Raw genomic sequence first — 23,722 nt, 5'->3', positions numbered from 1 at the left:
AACGTCGAAATGAACGTTTGTGCCTCAAAATAACTCTTACCTTGTACAAATGCAAAATCTAAGCTGCTTTAAATGTTGCCCCACTTGTTTGTGATCTGTGCGCACCCATATTAAACACCGCACATGCTTATTTTTCAATAAAAAAGGTATTTTAATCCACTCTGTCTCGGAATCTGGCAGTCATCTTGGTTTTCTCTCCATTGTAGATGCGCAAGAGAACCCTGGCCGCTAGGGGCGCGGGGAATGTTCTGTTGCGCATTTACAATGGAGGATTCCGAAACAGAGTGGATTAAAATACCCTTTTTATTGAAAAATAAGCATGTGCGGTGTTTAATATGGGTGCGAACAGATCACAAACAAGTGGGGCAACATTTAAAGCAGCTTAGATTTTGCATTTGTACAAGGTAAGAGTGATTTTGAGGCACAAACGTTCCTTTTCGACGTTAGGGGCGGGGTTAACTTTTAGACTCTCGTAGAGAGATTCGTCACAATCGAAAAAAAACCTCTACGAGAATCTAAATGTTTGGGCTAGGGTTGCAACAACCTCAGAGCTCACTCAGTTTATTTGCCCGCACACGCGCGCCACAAGCACAGTTCGTTCCTATACACTCAGACTCACCGACAGATAGAATAGATAGTCTACTAGCTGCAGGAAAAGATACTGCCGCTCCCACAGAACGCCAATTAATGGCTATAAAGTATAAGCCCTGGCAGAGATGCCTTTTCTGTGTTGTCTTACTTTGTGCAGTCGCTCTCATCATGTGTGTGTGCATTGCCTTGCTGGTCGACAAACGATGTTCCCACGGCACCTTCAAACGCGCTGCTGTAGCTGCAGACTCACCGCGTTGTTCTGAGATTGGCAGGTAATTATTTATTCATTGATTTTGATTAAACAGGCTGTAGCCTATAGCTAAAATAATTAAATAAACAAATTAAGTAGGCTAAGTGTAAAACGATATCCAATGTTGTTTTTTAGTTTTTTTTCCATAGGTCTACCGACTTTGGTTAACTGTAGCAATTTATAGTCTTAATTTATTTCATGGCGAGTTGAGTTCATATTGCGTGAATGGTTTTTTTTCCTTCATGGCGAAGGTGACGGTCAATTACGTTATTATGGTAGGCAAAAATAATTTGTAATTGTATGTGTTCAACTGAAAGCTATAAGCTACGTCTCCAGTTGTCATAGTTCGGACAGGATAGGTGGGCTGGGCGTGGGCATCAAGTTAGAGTGGGCACCTTTGGTGACAATTGGTGTGTTAAATTGGCTATTTTAAAATGTAAAAAAATTAAATGTTTAAGTAAAGTAGGTAGGCCTATAGCCTGCCATGATTAGAACATGCTTTTCGACAATGTGGTCTAATATTTCTACAAATGCTACAAATTGCTACCAGTCCTTAAAAAAAGAATTTGAATGATAAAAATAAGTCTGATAATGATCATGCTGTAGCCTATGTATGTACCGTGCATTCTCTATACATTACTTAAGTTAAGACCATTTTGCAATTTATTTACTTTTTAAAGATGGTATATTCAGTGATTTCACTTAATTCAAATATCACTTATTTTTTTGTTTTGTTGTGATAAAACTATAGAGTTATAAGGAGTTCCTCCCTGTCCCCAGTTAACCCCTGGCTGGGGGTCAAAAAACCTTAGGTTTCATTTTTGGCTAGGTGGCCCAGTCTTCATCCAATCAGAATAGAGATGGGCCTTCCACCAATCATGATTGCGGGGGCAGGCCTTGGTGTGTGTGCTGTTGGCCTGTCATGTGTCCCCCCACTGTAGTGCGTGCATGTGCACATCTTGTTACCGGGGTGGACCGGGGGGTTTTCCAAATCACCCAAATCACTCCTCGGAGGAGAGCGTTTCCGGGAATCTGTCCGTCGTGGCAGTCAGCCGCGGAGGTGGAGCTTCTTTTCCATCCACCAGCTGTCTAAAAACTCGGAAATGACGTAAAAGATAGCTTCTTCTGTCCGCGGCTGTCCACTAAGGTGTGCCCAGGGGGAGAGTCTGACAATCAGGCTCCCGAAGGGCTGCTATGTTACATTTTTCACAAAGAATAAGGCTAAAAATCCAGATTTAAAGTTTATACGTTTGCCATAGAAAATAACAGAACCTATTAAAAGGACAAAAATGGCTGCAAGCCATACGCCGAGAGGAGGATTTTGGCTGGCTGTGGAACCCTAGTACAGAACATGTTTACGTCTGCAGTCTACACTTGGTCACAGGCTAGCGCATTAGAATATTTTCAGTGCCTGGTATTTGTTTATGGAGAACAACCCCCACATATAACTTTCTGGCATCCAGGGACCTCCGTCTGCCTTTTGAATAAATATTAATTTGGGTGAAAAACTTGGTTGTGCAGGCTCATGATTGCAGTTAAAAAGGATAGAGAGAAAAGAGGAGCATAAAGTGCATAATGACAATTGTGGGACCATAGGTCGCAATTCATTATGAAAAGGGGGGCCTTCTTGCGTCGAACATTTTGATTAATTAATTAATTTGATTCAATAATTAATGAATAAGATTAATAAATTAAGATTGATTTGTATTATTGCTCTTGTATTGCTATTGGAGACACTGGGGGGACACTGGGCAGGCACTGGGGAGGCACTGGGGAGACACTGGGGAGACACTCGGGAGGCACTCAGGGAGGCACTGGGGAGGCACTCGGGGGGGACACTGGGGAGGCACTCAGGGGGACACTGGGGAGGCACTGAGTGGACACTGGGGGGGCACTGGGAAGGCACTGAGGGGACACTGGGGAGGCACTGGGAAGGCACTGAGGGGACACTGGGGAGGCACTGGGAAGGCACTGGGGAGGCACTGGGGAGACACTGGGGAGCATGGGGAGGCACTCAGGGGGACACTGGGTAGGCACTGGGGAGGCACTCGGCTGGTCACTGGGGAGGCACTCAGGGGGACACTGGGGAGGCACTGGGAAGGCACTGGGGAGACACTGGGGAGGCACTGGGGAGACACTGGGGAGACACTGGGGAGCATGGGGAGGCACTCAGGGGGACACTGGGGAGCATGGGGAGGCACTCAGGGGGACACTGGGGAGGCACTGAGGGGACACTGGGGAGACACTGGGGAGGCACTGGGGAGACACTGGGGAGGCACTGGGGAGGCACTGGGGAGGCACTGGGGAGACACTGGGGAGACACTGGGGAGGCACTCAGGGGGACACTGGGGAGGCACTGGGGGGACACTGGGGAGGCACTCAGGGGGACACTGGGGAGGCACTGGGGAGGCACTGGGGAGGCACTCAGGGGGACACTGGGGAGGCACTGGGGGGACACTGGGGAGGCACTCAGGGGGACACTGGGGAGGCACTGGGGAGGCACTGGGGAGGCACTCAGGGGGACACTGGGGAGGCACTGGGGGGACACTGGGGAGGCACTCAGGGGGACACTGGGGAGGCACTGGGGAGGCACTGGGGAAGCACTGAGGGGACACTGCAGGAGGCACTGGGAAGGCACTGGGGAGGCACTGGGGAGAAACTGCAGCCACTGGGGAGACATTGGGGAGCCACTGGGCAGACACTGGGGAGGCACTGGGCAGACACTGCAGGGAAGACACTGGGGTGGCACTTGGGGAGGCACTGGGGAGGTACTGGACATTTCATATCACACACACACACCATGATTCACAAGCCCCCTCAAAAAAAAAAATAAAAAAAAAAACTTTCTTTTTTCCGCGGACCCCACGTTGGGAACCGCTGACGTAAACGACACATTATGATGTAAATTTTCCCTTCATTGTCAATGCGTTTACTAAACAAACTTTGAACTAAAGACAAACATTAAACCTGTGTATATAAAGGCTAGCGCCCCTCAAAAAAGGAATCCATATTAAAACATTAATCAGTGCAGTCTGTGCATCAGACTCTCGTTCAGCAGTCTAATTTCTAATTGATAGGCCTATTAAGTAAAAACTATTCAAGAGGTGGTAATAATAATGATTAGCCAAGAGGTGGTGGTTAGGTTACACAGGTCCAGGACCACAAGAAAGACAAGTTTAAAAGGACATAACAACACAAGTAAGCCATATGGCGAAATACAATAAATATAAAAGCTACCTATTATCATACAACAGCTGTGGGCAGGTGGGTGGTGCTGGGGTGAAAACCAGATATAGCCTACTTAATGAACTGGTGGGTGTGACCACATAAAAACTATTTATTTTAACACTAAAAAAACGTCCTCCTAGTATAATTATAGTGCCTGATGATCATGTTTTAGCTATGGGGGGTGGGGGGGGGGGTCATGTCACTCCAATTTTACACCGAGGTGCCCAGATGTCCGGGTCCCTGGTGCCCTCCTGACTGCCCAACTATCCTGTATCTGTTAGTTCTATTTAAAAATGTTAAACCCGACCTTCTCAGCCCTCTGCCTAGATTTTCAGCAGTATTCTATTTTCTTGTTTCCTGTAGTAAAAATACTTTAGACTTTGTTGTATGCTTGACTGAAGCAGAGTTAATCTAATGTAATCACATGTCATCAATCTGACCCTGGACATCCTGTTTGCTTCTGATGAACAATGAGAGGAAATGGATGTCACTGTCCATCTCCTGCCACAGTAGTGGGATTATTCCAAATACTGTACATCTCATTGTCAAACCCACGTACAGTAAAGTTGTACTCTAAATTGCAGTCTCTAGCACTTTCGTCTCATGCAGTATACTGATTATCGTATAATTGTTATATCATTAACTCTGCCGGGCAGAGATTATGTTTTTGCCTCTGTGTGAGGTGACTGAGGTGCATCTATTCTACAGTATATAATATAGAATGCACCTTCACATAAAAGCCTTATCCTTATTTAACACTTATGGATCCATTTGGTTACATTTGTACACTCGGAGTAACGGATTTTCCAGTGCAGTCTGCAGTCACAGCATTTGTGTTCATTCTTTTGCTCTCATAAAGCCCAAATATCCTCCATGAATTTCACGTACTGGAGCTACATTATGGGTTTGTCCAGCGGCACCAACTCCACAGAGTCTTTTTTTTCCTTCCTGAGCACAGCATATGTTTTGAATTGAGCGTCTGTTCTGCCTCACTTGGCAATGAACTTGGAAGCCAGTTTCTCTCTGTGTCATGTAATCTAGTAACCTGACACTGCCAGATGGGGGCGCAAGCTTTTTGGATCTGGCAGGGTCAGGTTAGTAATCTAGAGCAGTGGTTCTCAATTGTTTTCATGTCAAACTGATATGTATTTGGCCATGGACCCTATCTGAAAGTGCCAAAGACCACACATCGCACCAGGACAAAATAAATAAAATATATATTAAAAAACTCAACTTTCAAAAATAGCAGATGTACAAGCTTGCAGCGCAGCTGAGCACGAAGTGACTCGCTGTGAGCTTGTACATCTGCTATTCTAGAATAGCCAACATATAAATGGATAAAGAGATTAAATGATTGTGATGATGTATCAACTCATTTGCTGGGTACCCACTGGAACCAGTGATCTAGATTTTCATGAATTATTTCCATGTTCTTCTCATCATTAACACAAGACTGAAGGCTTAATTTTGCTCCTTTCAGAAGTGGTTCTAGAAACTATTCCACTAATTCCACCTGAAGTTCTACAAATCCTTGACCCTTCATGGTTCCACAGAACTGTAAATAACATGTACTGGATAATATACCAAAGCCAAATTGCTATTCAGGCTTCCCCCGGCCCTCCAATTACACGTTTCTCCAGTCCTCAAATCAGTATCACATAGGAAGGTGCACCAAAAGAGAAAAAGAGACATTACTTGAAAAAGACCATTTTAAATCAAAGGCTGTGACATTACTTGCCCTCCCTCATGCTATTTGCTCTTCCACAGAAGTCAACCAGTTCATTGTTGAGAATGGTGGCAGTTATGGGAGAATAAATGGTGGAACAACAAAAACTACAGAATAGCAGCATAATATAGTCATATATACAGTAGTCAACATTTTCATTTAGTAACAGAATGCATTATTAAAGATTCTATAGATAAAAATGTTATGACATTTACTACATACTGATTAATAATAATAATAATTATTATTATCATTATTATTATGACCAGTGAAGGCTGGTCATAAGTTAAGGGGGCATGGTAAGAGTGTACATTGGCATGGTAAAGGTTCTTGGAATTCTTATTTCAAAACCTCTCTTTTCTCTCCATGGTTTCCATTCAATTAGAGCTATCACCTCATTTACTGTACGTTTCCATGAAAGTCCATTCAGCATTCAGACTACTTCGATATAAAGGGGGGAAATGGTGTTGTGTGCAGGCGCCCCACACTTTGTCTTTCTTTTATCTGTATTGTAGGCCTACTGTGTTTTTGTATGGACGTGGTGTTGGGTGCCTGCACATATGCACACATGTCATCAACGCATGGTGTTGAGTGCAGGCGCCCCACACTTTGTCTTTCTTTTATCTGTTGTACTGTGTTTTTGTATGGACGTAGTGGTGGGTGCCTGCACATATGCACACATGGCATCAACGCATGGTGTTGTGTGCAGGCGCCCCACTCTTTGTCTTTCTTTTATCTGTTGTACTGTGTTGTATGGACGTGGTGATGGGTGCCTGCACATATGCACACATGGCATCAACGCATGGTGTTGTGTGCAGGCGGCGGGCGCCCCACACTTTGTCTTTCTTTTATCTGTTGTACTGTGTTGTATGGACGTGGTGATGGGTGCCTGCGCATATGCACACATGGCATCAACGCATGGTGTTGTGTGCAGGCGCCCTACACTCTGTCTTTATTTTATCACTTACTTTTTAAGAGCCTGCCCAGGGACTACAGATGGAATTTAGCTTTGGCTAACTCTGGCCCATTTACATTAATGTGAAAACTGACATGTTGATTAATGAGTGCTGTCCCTGTCAAAAAAAAATAAAAAAAATAAAAGAAAATGAAAGTAGCATGGTGAGTGAGCTTCTGGTATGCTGTATGAGACCTGCCAGGATATTGTGTCCGTGCATGCCTGTGTGGATGTAGGCTACTATTCCACAACCTCTGACCTGCACCCTAAAGCAACATTATTTCAGCTCCTAATCCAAATAAATCTTTATTACATTTTGGTTTATACAGTTGTAGCCTATTGTACCACACGCACGCACACAAACAATTATTTTTCACTACACCGGCAGCAGCACAAGAAAATACCAGTTCCATGTTACAGAGGGGGGTCGAAGTTGAATGAAAATTGCTCTATATGGTAGAAATAGGTCAACAATACAAATGATGCTAGTTTGTGGATTCATTTATTTTTAATGAGTGCCCAGACCCCCACCAAATCGGAACCGGAACTATAGGCCTGCCTAAATAATCACCAAAACCAGAGCAGAACTCCCACCACGTGGCACTCAGGCAGTAATTTAATACCTTTGCAACCACTATATTAATCCAAAAGTCTTAAACTTGTCTTCTACCCCTGCTCTATACTATTGCATTTTCTGCTTGAGGCTACTTTTACTCAGGAAGTGTAATAAGATACTCTTTACCTAAGTTATTACTCCTTTAAACACTATTCCTTTTCTTATGACTTTGTCACTCATGCCTTTTTAGTGTAGGTAGTGGGTGCTCAACTATAAATATAGGTCTAATTTAAATCAAATCCCACCGAAGTGGAACAAGTGGCAGTCCAAAATAAATGATGCAGACATGCTCAGATGCACATTCTCATTTATTGGGAGCATTTCGGGCTCAGCCTTCCTCAGAGCAGATCTAAAAAGTGATATGATAAGCCTTTTTTAAATCTGCTCCTAGCAAGGCTGAGGCCAAAATGCAGCTTTTCCCACTTGGTATTTTATTTTATATCACTCATTATCTTACTACTAGAGCGGTGCCCATTGGGCACTGGCCTACTTGGAACAATGCAAGTTGGAAATGATGGAGTTCTTTGTCAGGCATGCCCAAATATGGAGTCTATGCAGATGTGAGAACATGATTGTGATGTCAGGCCCAGCTCCATATATGGAGATCTAGGGGTGATCAGGTGTGATCAATTGGCTAATTTGGGCCCTGTTCAGAGCCTGGGCAGAGGCTTTTGTGCTGGTTCTGGATGGTGTATCCGACCCACTCAAGGCCGGGCACTGCACTCCCTGTGGTGGTGTGGACGAACGGGTGTCTCAAATTTGAAGTCAGTGGGGGGCGAACGGTTCGCGAGTTACGTGGATTACACACACACACACACACACACACACACACACACACACACACACACACACACACACACACACACACACACACACACACACACACACACACACACACACACACACACACACACACACACACACACACACACACACACACACACACACACAATACAACCTGTTTAGCCAGTTCCCTGGCTATGCCTGAATCCACTTTATTGGAACAATAACTAACGTTAGCCAAGCTGCACACACTGCAGCCTCTCAAACCTGATGGGACAGGCGTACTTTTTTATTTAAGTTAACACATGTTTCTAATTATTTTGCTTTTTCAGAGATATGCTGCTACAGGGAGGCTCAGCAGTAGATGGCGCCATTGCAGCTCTTCTGTGCACATCTTTAGTGAATCCCCAGAGCATGGGGCTTGGGGGCGGCTCCATCTTCACTGTAAAGGATAAGACAGGTGCGTGGGGGTGGGGGTGGGGGTGGGGTGTCACCATATCTTTGAGTCTCCTATGCACAGCTATGTGCGTCTGTCATATCTATATCTATTGCTATAGGTGCAGTAAAAGTCTTCAACTCCAGAGAGACTGTCCCACAGTCATTCAAGGCTAATCTTCTTAAAGATTGCCCGACCAGCATGATACTTACCACAGGTAGGAATAGTGGTTGTTGTATAAACAAACATAAAATAAATGTATTTGTAGTTTGTACATTTTGTATGCTATCTAAAAACACAATTGCTTACTGTAATTGTGGTTGCCAGTATATAATGGGAAGTGTTTAACAGATATGTGTTGTCTTCAATAATGCAAGATATACACACATTAGAAATAAATATTGCCCTGCAGTTAAGAATGTAGAGCTTTATTAATCCCGCAGGAAATTCGGTTTCTGCTTCACCAAGCTGATGACTGAGACACTTACAGAAAAGTGCTTACATATTAGTGCAAAGGTCCCACCCCCTCATAAAAAGAACAACATATACTAGTGTAATTTATATTGTAACGGGCAAGTGGAATAAATGCAGGCACACGTGTTAGGTGCTGGGCCCTAACAATTGTGAATACTGTAGTATATTTGAACTTCTTTTTATTTGACAGTGAAATATCCCTTTAAGAAGGTAAAAGTACTCTTTGAGATTAAAATCTTTTTTCCAAGAGTGATCGGGGCAAGAGAGCAGTATGACAAACCATTCAAAACAATACATCACACATACAAGTGAACACAATAGCCAGTTAAAATCTAAACCATGGATCAATAACTAATGGTTATTGATCCACCATTTGCTGGAGTTGACTAATCTTTATTAGCTATTTAAATAGATCAATGTTTCCCCAGCGTGTTAACTTTAAGTAAAAGACAAGCTCTGACATCATGCTGAGTCTACAAGCCCTTGACCTTAATATTCACATGGTGGCCATATGTCTTACTTGGGGGGGGGGGGGGGGGGGGGGGGGGACACCAAACCCCCTTTGCGCAACTTTCCCTGTTTTATTATTGCTCATAGAATTCCTACAAGGGTTCAATCGCTGTTCTCTGTCAAAAGAACAGACCGTTTCACAACCGTAGTTCCAGTCTCCAGAAACTAAAGCCATGGTTCACTGGCCGTCAGGACAACAGGCCTGTTGCCCTGACCTCTCTGCACTCACCAAGACCTCTGAGAGTCCTCCGCTGGTCAATCTCAGAGGCATCATTTGCTCAAATCCCTGAAGGTTGTCAAAGGGCACAGCTGGTCTGTGGATGCATCAAAATGGGACAGTCACAGTAACATGATTTATTATCAAGTGCCTTGACTGAGAGCAGTTTGGTGGGGTTAAGTCCACAAACGTAAGTTTCTTAAAGGAGAAATTCACCCATGTTCAGGATCTATCTTCATATGATTGGTTCTTCTCACTAATGCTCGCTATAAGGTGGCACCGTTTATGTCTAACCACTGTGTCTCAGGAGGGCTGTGGACAGTTCACAAACCTTCCTATCAGTCAGTGACGACATCTGTAGGTTCTGTCATTTAACACATGTCTAACTTGTTAATTAATTGCAAGAAAAAGGGCTTCTATTTCAGCCTGAGAGAGAGAGGCTGTAGTTGTCTCCACCAGGCCGAAGGCATGTGGGGAGAGTATGTTTTGCACTCCGTCCGTCCGTTTGTGTGTCCGTCCGTCCGTCCGTCCGTCCGTCCGTGTGTCCGTGAACAGCTAATCTCGGCCACCGTTAACCCGGTCGATGCCATATTTTGCACACACACTCCCTGGATGCCAACGATGAACCTCTGCCCCAAACTTTCCAGAACGGCATGTTATAGCGCCACCAGGAGGCCGCTTTGTGCAAAACAAGTTTTTGCACAGTACAGCTACAGATTTTGTCCAAACATCACGCAAATTGGTACACAGTCTCTCTAGAGCCAACGATGAACCTCTGCCCCAAACTTTCCAGAACGGCCTGTTATAGCGCCACCAGGAGGCCGCTTTGTGCAAAACAAGTTTTTGCACAGTACACCTACAGAGTTTGTCCAAACATCACGCAAATTGGTACACAGTCTCTCTAGACCAATTCAACGAAACGGGTCTTTCAGATTTATCAGACTCCATCCTGATTGGTTAAGATTGCCTTCCAAAGTTCACAGGAGTGCTCAGTTTCAAACAAAATGCTGCAAATCATGAACACATCGCGTGATTTCCGTGAAATTGTGCACCCACATTCCCACTAGGCCGAGGACGAAATGCCACATGAACAATTTCAACTCAGCCTCAAGGTGGCGCTATAACTGGCCGAAAAGTGTTTTTACCTCTAACTGCACGGATCTGTGGATAACCTGGTGGAGACCTGTGCCCGGAAGGGCACTTTTTCTAGTTTCTATTTGTTTTTTAATATATTTTTTATCCCACGATTTGTAACCCATTTTTCACCCCTGTGTCAATCATCTAATGTGATCCTGGGCTCTACACACCCTCCACCAACCTAGTCAGGGAGAGCAACGGACTTGAACTCATGCTTCCTTCATGCCTGAGTGTCCAAGTTGCTCCTTTACACCTGACAGGGGGAGTTTCCCGGGTTGGATGTAGCGTGTGGAAGGAACACGTTATTCCAACCAGTTCCTTTCCCCTCCATCAGGCGCCTCGGCTGGCCAGGGGGAGGCTGTAGTTTCTATTTGCTTGGAAATCCCCATCCCTTATTGGTATATGGCAAGTTTCTGAATAAGACGTAACGCACCATCAAGGCTGACCATCAAAGATTGTTGGTCATCAGTTTCAATCTGACGGGGCACCATACTATTACTGAACTGAATAAAAACAAAATAAAAAAATGAAACATCCTTAAACAATAAAAAAAATCATACTAAAACTAGTAAGCCCACTTGGGAATTGTACTGAACCTAAACAGAATTTAATTTAGATTTTTCTTGTTCTAATTGTAGTGTATGATTTCTTTCTGTTTTCTCCGTTCTTTATTATGGCATGCACTATAGGCAGCCAGTGGATTGGTGTTCCTGGAGAGCTCCGGGGTTATGAGGAAGTTCATAAACGCTACGGGAAGCTGCGCTGGTCCCAGTTGTTTGAACCCACCATTAAGCTGGCCAGGGAGGGGTTCTCTCTGCCACCCTTTTTGGCCGGCGTACTGAAACATCGGCTTATAGAACCAGTTGTGAAGAACTCCTCTCTGTGGTATAGTATTTCTCCATGTGTGATGATCTTGCATTTCATAATGTAATAGCAAAATGCAAGTTTGCCAAAGCCTTTAAAAAAGATGTTGACAAAGAAAGAAAGCCAGCTGTGATTAATTTGTCATTCAGGTCTCTAGATGCAGCACACAAAGTGTAGGTTTTTCCTGAAGTCTCGAAGTGATTTACATTAATTATTCCCACATACCTGAATAACTTTTTAGATTCAAATGAAATGTGTGTCAAATGAGCTGTCTAGAAAACATTTTAAAATAGATTATAAACCGGTATCACTGCCTTTCTAAAGAGACACTTGTTGAGAGTAGCACATTTCACTACAGTAAATGGTCTGCATTTCTATAGTCAAAGTACTTTACATTCACACACCGACAGCAGAGCAGAGGCATCCATGCACATAGTCATGTGCATTGTATTGCTGTTGCATGTGGATCTGTTTATGGTTTATTTTCTATAGTAAGTATTTTGCTCTCTGACTCTGTGGATGTTCTTTTCCAGTGAGTTGTTCTGTAACAAGAACAAGACGGTTATGAATGAACGGGATATTTTAAAGTTCCCTAAGCTGGCAGAAACCATGGAAAGCATAGCAGAGCAAGGGGCTGATGCCTTCTACACTGGGAAGATAGGACTCGACTTGATCCAAGACATTAAAGAGGCAGGTGAGATGTCAGCAGGGTGCTATACTACTGATGTTCTTTATGCTTTAAGTAGCATGTGACAACTAGGGGTGTTTCATGATTCTGAATCATACTTGTGAATCTGAATGAATCTTACTTAATACTTATACTCATTAAAGATGGAGTGCCATGATTTTTTTCCACCCTAAAACATGATCATCATTCATCAGGTCTTACTGTTATATAAGGAGGAAGAATCTTTTCAAAAAAGTGTACAGTATTTGTTAAAATGTCGTTTTTATGTGGGCACCCCCACCAGTTCATTGGTTCATGCCTGGTTTGCCTGGTGGGTGGTGATGGGTGGTGATCCACCTGAACTTAAGCCGCACCCACAGCTGTAGTTGTATGATAAAGGGGGAGGGGCTGATAATGTGATGTCACTATATTACTGTTTTTTTCATTGGCACGTTTGACTGTCAAGGGTTCAGCCTCCAGGAAGAAACCCTAAATACAAAGGGAATAATACATCATTGCACATAAAAATGACTCCAGTGTGTCTAATGAAGTACTGTCACTTCATAGACACATGGAAAACTGAAATTATTTAAAAATTTAAATGTTCAGTGTGTTAAATGTTCTTAAATGTCCTATGCCGATCAGTTGTATGACACGTCAACAGTTTGCATCTTACCATCTTATTATTCCTCCTGATTTCTGCTAGGTGGGAGTATGACATTGGAGGATCTTAGTTCTTTCCGGGTTCGAATAGAGGAGGCATGGACAATTCCCTTGGAAAATGGCTTAATGCACATCCCTCCACCTCCTGCTGGGGGAGCCTTGCTCGCCTTCATTATCAAGCTCATGGAAGGTCTATTTAACTGTTCAATAGACCCTGCGTAGTCCAGTGACTGTGGCAATCACAGTGCAGAATGTTACACCTGATTGATTTTGATATTATTAGTCAAAAATGTAAATGGCACAGAGGTACAGTAAATAATTTAGGCTAAAAAGGATAACACAAAAAGTCCTAACCCACCAACTGCCTCTTCTACTATATTTGCCGTCCGTTTTACGAAGCATACAATGTATTATTCCATTTATTTCAGTGACAGTATTGACAGTTGTCTGAAATCCTTTCACTTAGGGTTCCACCTATCACCAAAATCCTTAATTGGTGATGAGAAGATCCAAACATACCAGCGTTACATTGAGACAGCTAAATTTGCTAACGGGCAAAGGAAGAGTATTTATGATCCTATCTTCAATTCTGGAAAGGTGCGGAACAGAAATGATTTACTTACACTAACTTATTTCACATTACTTCTCTTATTAGTCTCATGTAGCCAGGGGAAATTTTAATTAAATATATGGGCTATAACATGGGGGGAAAACAGTATAGGCCTACTTAACAAACTCAGGCCCTTGCACTGCTTTAAATAACAATAGTTTCCTAATAATAATATATATCGTTTTTTCATTGGTTCTGCAATGCCGTTTTCATTGATTGATTGAATACTTTATTAACAGTTTGCATGGACAAGCACAGGGAAGTACAGTACAAGGTCTGCTAAAATGATAAACCCAAGAAAGCCCAAGAAATGTATGAATGAATGTCCCAAGACATAGGCTATCTCTGATCATCATGACTACATCTCTATTAGAAACAATAAGATGCCACAGTACTAGCTCATCCTGGCATTATGTATTCACAGAATGCAACTCGTTTGATTGATCCAGACTTCATTGACCACATCAGGGCAATGATATCCACAGACCGTACACACAATGACTCGTACTACAATATACAGCCTTCCTCTGACCGCATGGGAACCACACATGTGTCTGTCCTGGCTGAGGATGGTTCTGCTGTGTCTGTCACAAGTACTATTAATCAAATGTGAGTTGAAAGCATCAGCTAAAGCAGGGGTCCACAACCTTTTTTGCACTGAGGACCCTTTCCATGTAGTCCGCAGACAACCATTTGGGAGGGATTTGGGTTGCAGCTTGAAACGACCAATTTATTACTAACCCATAGTGATATTGTTTGATTGTCAATGTCAACATTGTTTGTAAAGTTACAAATGGAATGCATTAAAACCGTAGAACTGAGGTGAGGTGGGCAAGTTTAGCATACTGAAACTGACTGTATGCAGTTTCAGTATGCTAAAAGCTCATGGGTGAACATCTGCAAACAATAGTACACATGGCCAGTAGTAGCTGCTTGCTCAATAGTTAACATTCAGCCACTAGATGATGCTCCTTCACAGCAAACTGTAGCAATCTTGCATTTGAAAACATTGTAATTGGATGGCAACAATATATTTAGTCTAAAAAAGTACATTACCCACATGCACATAGATAGTGTGACCGTCAGCTTATAGCCTAGAGCTAAACAAAAGCAATACTTTATTCTGAACATTACTTAAAAGCTCTGTGGATGTATTATTTCATCAACATCTTTTTTCATTGATTTTACAACACATTATACACATGACAATATCATCTTTAATGTATTCAGTTACAAAATAATGAATTCTGATGCTTTCTAATATTACATTATGTTATTTTATAGTTTTGGCTCCGCCATTTATTCTCCCAGAACTGGCATAATTCTGAACAATGAACTGGTTGACTTCTGTGGGAGAGCAGATGGCATGAGGGCAGGTAATGCCATAACATTTTAAAATGGTCTTTTTATCGTTTTGTGTTTTTCTCCTTGTTTTTTGATGTAGGCAAATGTTGTTTTTTCTTTTGCATTAGGAGAACAGCCACCTTCCTCAATGGCTCCAGTGATATTTGACTCGAGGACTGGAGAAACTCTTGTAATTGGAGGGTCCGGGGGAAGCATGATAACTACAGCAATGGCCTTGGTAAGTCAGTTATGTACCTAATTTAGTTGTCCTAATATGTTACATTATAAAATGAATGAAAGTTAAGTATTTTAAAAAGTATATTAAAAGTGTATGTAAAAAAGGATAATAATAATATTAGTGGAGGTAGTGCTTATTCAGTCAAGCGCTTTACAAGATTAGTTCCGGAAACAGAGACAGACCTCTTATACATAGCTATAGTCTCCTGCAGAACCACAGTGTAAAATAATTACAAATACAGAATTATTTTGGATTATTTGATTGCCTCCTATTCAGTCTTTTTAAACATTTGCATTTCATGATTATGATAACAATATCAATATCTGTGAGATGTATTTCTGAAACTCTTTTTTTTCCTCCAGTCTATAATAAATCACCTGTGGTTGGGGATGAATCTTAAAGATTCCATTGCTGGCAGAATTGTATATGTTGATGCCAAAAACAACGTGATGTTTGAGGATGGCTTTGATAAGGTAATCTGTTTTTATTATAACTGTCTAGCATTGGTGAATGACTTACAAATACATTGTAGCCTACTCTGGTTGTTTTATTAAGATAAGATAAACCCAGATTATCCAGTTCAACTCGGTGCTAGGACCTTCTGGTCATCTTGTATTCCAACAAAGCACTGCAAAGAATAGAACACTGACTGTACACTCTTGTTCACATTGAAGGACCTGAGCCTCCTTGGGAAGAACAGCGTTCTCTGTCCCTTCCTGTAGAGATCATAGCCCCCTTTTTGAAACTAGCTCCTCGCCACTTCCACTCAGTTTGAGCATAGAATCATAAAACACGGGACGTGATGTTAAGACTGTCCATTGTGCCAATAGATGGTGTGGGCTCATGCACATGCGATTTGCCTTGATGTTAAGAGTGGCATTAGGAGGTGTATTTCTTAACTAGGGTATGATGTCAATTTTGGGACACATCCTCAGTAGTGTGCCTTTGAATCAGCGGGTGTTTCGGCCTTCCAACACTATACACCCTCATCAAAGGTGGCCAGCTAAAGGGTGATCAAGCCTTAGCTTGTGTCCCATGCCCAATCATTGAGATTTGCCTCCCACGGGACTATGCAAGGCAGGGGCGTCCTCTTCCCTGAGCCAGCCATACAGCTGACCGCATACCTCATATGCCCTCATGTTTGAGGGGTTTGAATGGAGTTCTCAGATGTGTGTGTGTGTGTGTGGGAGGGGGGGGTCATGTTCTTATAGCCCAGTCTTTCCTTTTAATCCAGATCCACTGGCTGCCTCTTTCAGCTGCTTGAGAAAGTGTTCTGATTGTCTGCTGCAGAGCCTGTCCATGGATGCCAAGTTCCTTCAGTAGCCTGATGGTGGAAGAAGCCACAAATCCTACTTCGACTGGACAGACTTTTGCATTCCAGCCACGCTGAATTGTGTCTGCTGCCAGCTCTGTGTATCGCAGTTTCTTGCGCTCATAGGCCTCCTCAACAGAGTTCTCCCATGGGACTGTGAGCTCTATTATGTACACAGACTTGCGTGAAGGGGACCAGAGTACCATGTCTGGCCTAAGGTTGGTGGAAGCAATCTCAGGTGGAAAAATGAGTTGCTGGCCAATATCGACAAGCATCTTCCAGTCCCGGGCCATGGCTAGGTGTCCAGTTTCTGGCTTTGTTGGAGGATGATTGGGCTTTTCTTGTCCCTCCCGGATGAATATTGTCGTTTTGATGGGATTGCTTGTTCTTGGGGGTAAGGAGTTTGTTGCACTCCTCTTGATCTCAAGTGCTGCGGCCAGGCTCTTGAGGACCTGATTGTGCCTCCAGGTGTAGCGGCCTTGTGTGAGGCTGGTCTTGCAACCAGACATGATGTGTCTGAGAGTCGCTGGAGCTGGGCAGAGGGGGCAGGTTGGATCCTCGCCATACCACTGATGTAGGTTTTTTGGTGATGGCAGCACATCATATATAGCTCTTATGATGAAGCTGATGTTGCTTTCTTCCATTTGCCATAGCTCACTCCAGTTGATCTTTCTCCTCTCCAGACCTTCCCAGTGAAGAACAGCGTGCTCTGTCCCTTCCTGTAGAGATCATAGCCCCCTTTTTTAAACTAGCTCCTCGCCACTCGCCCTACACACTTCCACTCAGTTTGAGCATAGGTATATAAATAATAGAGACGCACCGGAATTCCCCTTCCATCCATTTGCATTGCATTGCGTCTCTATTTATATCTATGCTCAAACCGAGTGGAAGTGTGTAGGGCGAGTGGTGAGGAGCTAGTTACAAAAAGGGCCTTAGAGTTGTACATCCAGTCCAATTTATTATTCCTATGTAATCCCAGGAACTTGTTAGTACACTGACCAATATGCTTGATTTTAGAATCAGTCTGATAGAGACTATTGAAGTACAATCCTACAACATTTACAGTAGTTTCTTGTGTGTGTGTGTGTGTGTGTGTGTGTGTGTGTGTGTGTGTGTGTGTGTGTGTGTGTGTGTGTGTGTGTGTGTGTGTGTGTGTGTGTGTGTGTGTGTGTGTGTGTGTGTGTGCGTGCGCGCGCATGCGTGTGTGCCTGTGCGCATGTGTGTTTCTTAGGTGGTGATAGAGGGGCTGAAAGCTCTTGGACACAAAGTGAAGGATTTAAATTACGCCTTCAATGTGGTCAATGCAGTATCACGGAAAGGTGGCTGCATCACAGCGATATCAGATTCCAGGAAGTTGGGCCAAGCAGCTGGATACTGACACTGAATTCATGCAACAAGACTTCAAAGCATCTTCATGAACACTGAACACATGCAATGTTCTATCATACAGCATCAAAGGCTGAAAGGTTTTGTGCTGTAGACCGAAGAGGCCATCATTGTTCTGTAGGCCGAAGAGGCCATCATCTTTGTACTGGACCCTGCACTCCAAAACTGTTACTTTCCAGTGGTCACGTTACTTTTCAGTGGTCACAAGATCGTGGCAGGCAGGCGGACGGATGGACGGACGGATGGCTGGACCAACATGGCTGATTGTTTTTAGTGCTGCTGGCAGGGCAGCTAGATATTTTTACTGGTTACTGTAGTACTACTTTGTGAATGAAATGTGAATGCTTTTATTGTCTTATTTTGTAGCTACCTTGGTGAATAACTCTTATGTACAACACATTTTTCCGTTTTCATTATGTCAAAATTATTTTAAGATAATTCTACAAAGATTTGATTTGAGAATACATCTCTGGTATGAAGATTTGGAAGACAATAAAATGTAAAATCCAGACATGTATTTATTGCGTGTGAGATTCAGTGCTTCACTAAATCAAAAACAACATACTAAACATGCCTTCCAATTTTCTCAAGTCATGATTCATTTTATGTGTTTTTCAGAAAAATGCAGCAGTCTGCATGGTTTGTGTTGTGTGTGACGTCAGACCAGAAATTGGTTAGGCTACATAAGGTGGTGTGGGGTGTAAATGCTTTCAGACACTGACTTCAACCAAACCATACGGACAAGATAGGTAAAGTGTGAAATCGTGAGAACTTTGAAGAACTTGGAGAGATAGACGAGAGGAGTGCGAGATACCAAGACCCATTGAAAGAGAATCCGTTGTTGTCAAGCGTGTCTAAACCCTACAAAAATGCGTGAGTGCATCTCCATCCACATCGGACAGGCTGGTGTCCAAGTTGGCAATGCCTGCTGGGAGCTCTATTGTCTGGAGCATGGGATCCAGCCCAATGGACAAATGCCCAGTGACAAGACCATTGGAGGAGGAGACGATTCTTTCAACACTTTCTTTGTTGAAACTGGGGCTGGAAAGTATGTACCAAGATTAGTTTTTGTAGATCTGGAGCCTACTGTCATTGATGAGGTGCGCAGTGGGACCTACAGACAATTGTTCCATCCTGAGCAGTTGATCAGTGGCAAAGAGGATGCTGCCAACAACTATGCCCGTGGACACTACACCATTGGCAAGGAGGTCATTGACCTGGTGATGGATAGGATCCGCAAACTGACTGATCAGTGTACTGGTCTTCAGGGTTTCCTGATCTTCCGCAGCTTTGGAGGTGGAACTGGAGCTGGTTTCACCTCCTTGCTGATGGAACGCCTGTCTGTTGACTACGGCAACAAGTCCAAGCTGGAGTTCTCCATCTACCCAGCTCCTCAGGTGTCCACTGCAGTGGTGGAGCCTTACAACTCCATTCTGACCACCCACACCACCTTAGAGCACTCCGACTGTTCCTTCATGGTGGATAATGAGGCCATCTATGATATCTGCCGTAGGAACCTAGATATTGAGCGTCCTACCTACACCAACCTCAACAGGCTCATTGGTCAAGTTGTGTCCTCCATTACAGCCTCTCTTCGTTTTGATGGTGCTCTTAATGTTGATCTGACAGAGTTCCAGACCAACTTGGTGCCATATCCCCGTATCCATTTCCCCATGGTTTCCTATGCCCCTGTCATCTCTGCTGAGAAGGCTTATCACGAGCAGCTCACAGTCGCGGAAATCACCAATGCCTGCTTTGAACCGGTCAATCAGATGGTAAAATGTGACCCTCGCCACGGCAAGTACATGGCCTGCTGCCTTCTATTCCGTGGCGATGTGGTGCCCAAAGATGTCAACGCTTCCATCAGCACCATCAAGGCAAACCGTAAAATTATGTTTGTCGACTGGTGCCCAACTGGTTTCAAAGTTGGCATCAACTACCAGCCTCCCACCATAGTACCTGGTGGAGATCTGGCCAAGGTCCAGAGGGCTGTGTGCATGTTGAGCAACACCACTGCTATTGCCGAGGCCTGGGCTCGGCTTGACCACAAGTTTGATCTGATGTACGCCAAGCGTGCTTTTGTGCATTGGTACGTAGGTGAGGGTATGGAGGAGGGAGAGTTCTCTGAGGCCAGAGAGGACATGGCAGCCCTAGAGAAGGATTATGAGGAAGTTGGAATGGACTCCACTGAGGGTGATGTAGAGGATGAAGGAGAAGAGGATTAGTAATTTAATTCATTCATTAAGGACTTCGTATTGATAGACCCTGAATGGGAAAACGTGCATTACTATAGCGCATTCATCAAAGCGCTTTGCAATGTTCATAATTCAGTATGAAGCAAAAAAAACTAAACTAAAACTAAACTAAGTTAAATATTTCAAAGTTTCATTCACCATGCATCAACCTTAAATTCTGAATGCAACGGAGGTTAAAGCATGAAAAAAATCTGGACTGATCCAGTGTTTTTGGGAATGAATGAATAAACAAATAAATAAACAAACCAACCAAACATCAAAATAATGTGAGTTGCTCTACTAGAGCCAGCCCACTAAATATTTACAAAAAACAAATCAAAAGTGCCCCCAAGAGGTCCTCAGAGTCGCTGCATGGCTGCTAAATCATGGTTTCGGGAACATACAACTATCTATATATATCTATATAGGAGTGTGTGTGTGTGTGTGTGTGTGTGTGTTCGTTCCCAAACATTAATCCAATATTATTACCAAAGATAAATCATAGAAAAAAATAATAAATGAAATGAACAGACTCAGTCATTCCCCATTAAAAGTTTTTGCTGAATTGTCAGAAGTTAAGGACTTATTCATGAAAACTCTAACTATCGTTTGCCAAGATAAGAAGAGGCCTTTACAAACACATCTCTTCTATTCTCTGTTCTGCTGTGGGAGAACACACTGCTCTACTTTGCCATCTTAGGTTTGATGACTTTCATGCCGAACAGTGTTAAACAGTTATGAATATTCTGTCTTTTTCCATTCCGAAAAAAAGAAAAAAAGAAAAGAAAATCACACAGAGCCAGCTTCAAAATTCAGTGATGATGTCTCAAAATGTGCATATCTTGTAGAAATCATTTTTGATCTGAACAGACACCCCAACAAATCCTCCTAATATCAATTACTCACCCCCTGAAGCCTTTAATTCAAGATTTCTTGTCACATTCCTGATCAAATATGGTAATATTTATTTTTAATTACCGTAATTGAATTTTGCCAAGGCAAAACTATATAAGAAATAATTGATAAACTCCAAAACAGCTCTCATTGTAATCAGTGGGATGCGATGCCTATTACTGATAAGTGATCATTTTAAATATAGTATTACTCTTGTTAAGACTTTCCTTCAATTAATTAGATTATTAAATAAACAAAGATAATAATAATAATACATAAAAATAGGAGAACAAACACTTAGGAGAACAAACACTTAGGAGGACAAGTGTGCACCTTTTTTTTTTAACCCCCCAATTTAGTCATTATGCCAATTAATTGATTCCTTATCTGCATTGTCACTGCTGTTGTATCCTACTGGCTCATATGCCAGTGAGGAGCCCCCACCGGGAGGACAAAGCGAGCCTCTGTCCTTCTCCTCCCACAGCCCGCCCAACACTCCGTGCTGACAGGTGCCGGCCCAGCCTGTAGGAGTACGTGCAGTGACAAATATGACCCACTCCTCCGAATGAACGCAGGGCAATTGTGTTTGTAACTTTGTATAGATGCTTAACAAAGTTGAATGCAACGCGGTGGATGCGGATGCCCAAACTCCACAGTGGTGGGCACTGCATGGGCAGCTACTTATACCACTGTGCCACCCAAATGCCTGTGTGTGTGCTTTTCTAAGAATAGAATTTTGGTATTAATCAATTCATTTGGTTGGTTTTCATATGTATGACAAATACCTGACAATACCTGTACCGAGAAACAGACAAAGTCTATATACGTATGTGCAGCAGATTTGGTCAGCTTGTCTATCAGGACTCACACACCTATGCAAGTTGGTGTCATTAAGCAACGGTTTGTGTTGTGTGTGATGTCAGAGACCACAACCCGCTCAACCTACATAAGGTCTGTTGTAGCATGAAAATAATCATTCACTTTGAGTTCTACCACAATAGGCTAATATAGAGCAAGGGAGAGGAGAGATAATACATTAGGAGACAGACAAGCAAGCACCTGACAATTTCATACAATTATGCGTGAGTGCATCTCCATCCACGTCGGACAGGCTGGTGTCCAAGTCGGTAATGCCTGTTGGGAGCTACATTGCCTGGAGCATGGGATCCAGCCCAATGGGCAAATGCCCAGTGACAAGACCATTGGAGGAGGAGACGATTCTTTCAACACTTTCTTTTATGAGACTGGGGCTGGGAAGTATGTCCCCAGGGCTGTTTTTTTAGACCTGGAGCCCACTGTCATTGATGAGGTACGCACTGGGACCTACAAAGAGTTGTTCCATCCTGAGCAGCTGATAACTGGCAAAGAGGATGCTGCCAACAACTATGCCCGTGGACACTACACCATTGGCAAGGAGGTCATCGACCTGGTGTCAGACAGGATCCGTCTTATTGCTGATGGGTGTACTGGTCTTCAGGGTTTCCTGATCTTCCGCAGCTTTGGAGGTGGAACTGGATCTGGTTTCACCTCCTTGCTGATGGAGCGTATGTCTGTTGACTACGGCAAGAAATCTAAGCTCGAGTTCTCCATATACCCAGCTCCTCAGCTGTCCACTGCAGTGGTGGAGCCTTACAACTCCATTCTGACCACCCACACCACCCTAGAGCACTCTGACTGTACTGTCATGCTGGATAATGAGGCCATCTATGATATCTGCCGTAGGAACCTAGATATTGAGAATCCTACCTACACCAACCTCAACAGGCTCATTGGTCAAGTCGTGTCTTCCATCACAGCTGCCCTTCGTTTTGATGGATCTCTTAATGTTGATCTGACAGAGTTCCAGACCAACTTGGTGCCATATCCCCGTATCCATTTCCCCATGGTTTCATATGCCCCTGTCATCTCTTCTGAGAAGGCTTATCACGAGCAGCTCACAGTTGCAGAAATCACAAATGCCTGCTTTGAGCCAATCAATCAGATGGTAAAATGTGACCCTCGCCACGGTAAGTACATGGCCTGCTGCATGCTATACCGTGGTGATGTGGTGCCCAAAGATGTCAATGCTGCCATCAGCACCATCAAGGGCAACCGTAAAATTCTGTTTGTCGACTGGTGCCCAACTGGTTTCAAAGTTGGCATCAACTACCAGCCCCCCACCGTAGTACCTGGTGGAGATCTGGCCAAGGTCCAGAGGTCTGTGTGCATGTTGAGCAACACCACTGCTATTGCCGAGGCCTGGGCTCGGCTTGACCACAAGTTTGATCTGATGTACGCCAAGCGTGCTTTTGTGCATTGGTACGTAGGTGAGGGTATGGAGGAGGGAGAGTTTTCTGAGGCCAGAGAGGACATGGCAGCCCTAGAGAAGGATTTTGAGGAAGTTGGACTTGAGTCCATGGATGCTGGAGAAGATGATGAAGGAGAAGGAGACGAGACTTAAAGTCATTTAGAGGGAAAATTAGAAAATGACTTCCTATTGATAGACCGATGACTGACGACCACCAGACTGACCACCAGTTAAGCAGGCAAAGACCAGTTAATGTCTCTCTCATTGCCCTGCCCAGGATCCCTTGCATATATTGGAAGT

The 23,722-nt window shown here is 43.5% G+C and overlaps 3 protein-coding genes across 3 annotated transcripts; all 3 read left to right on the top strand.

Moving 5' to 3' along the window:
* The first annotated feature begins 667 nt into the window (after positions 1–667).
* On the top strand, positions 668–18,499 carry ggt5b (gamma-glutamyltransferase 5b). Its single transcript, XM_083767010.1, has 12 exons — positions 668–863; positions 8,482–8,609; positions 8,707–8,802; positions 11,613–11,808; positions 12,321–12,481; positions 13,161–13,307; positions 13,584–13,714; positions 14,152–14,336; positions 15,012–15,103; positions 15,200–15,309; positions 15,672–15,782; positions 17,853–18,499. Exons 1-12 carry the CDS (start codon positions 688–690, stop codon positions 17,997–17,999), a joined length of 1,680 nt encoding a protein of 559 aa, XP_083623136.1. The 5' UTR covers positions 668–687; the 3' UTR covers positions 18,000–18,499.
* A 377-nt stretch (positions 18,500–18,876) lies between these two features.
* On the top strand, positions 18,877–20,232 carry LOC310859890 (tubulin alpha-1A chain-like; the record flags this gene model as incomplete). The annotated part of the gene is made up of 1 exon (XM_083766657.1): positions 18,877–20,232. One exon carries the CDS (start codon positions 18,877–18,879, stop codon positions 20,230–20,232), a length of 1,356 nt encoding a protein of 451 aa, XP_083622783.1.
* A 1,981-nt stretch (positions 20,233–22,213) lies between these two features.
* Positions 22,214–23,575, top strand: LOC310859889 (tubulin alpha chain-like; the record flags this gene model as incomplete). Its single annotated transcript, XM_083766656.1, has 1 exon — positions 22,214–23,575. The coding sequence occupies one exon, from the start codon at positions 22,214–22,216 to the stop codon at positions 23,573–23,575; it is 1,362 nt and encodes a 453-aa protein (XP_083622782.1).
* Positions 23,576–23,722: the final 147 nt, after the last annotated feature.

This window comes from Protomyctophum parallelum (assembly GCF_964188405.1).
Source record: "Protomyctophum parallelum genome assembly, chromosome: 6".
Taxonomy (NCBI): domain Eukaryota; kingdom Metazoa; phylum Chordata; class Actinopteri; order Myctophiformes; family Myctophidae; genus Protomyctophum; species Protomyctophum parallelum.
The sequence above is the reverse complement of the archived record's forward strand: the minus strand, read 5'-3'. Positions and strand labels throughout refer to the sequence as shown.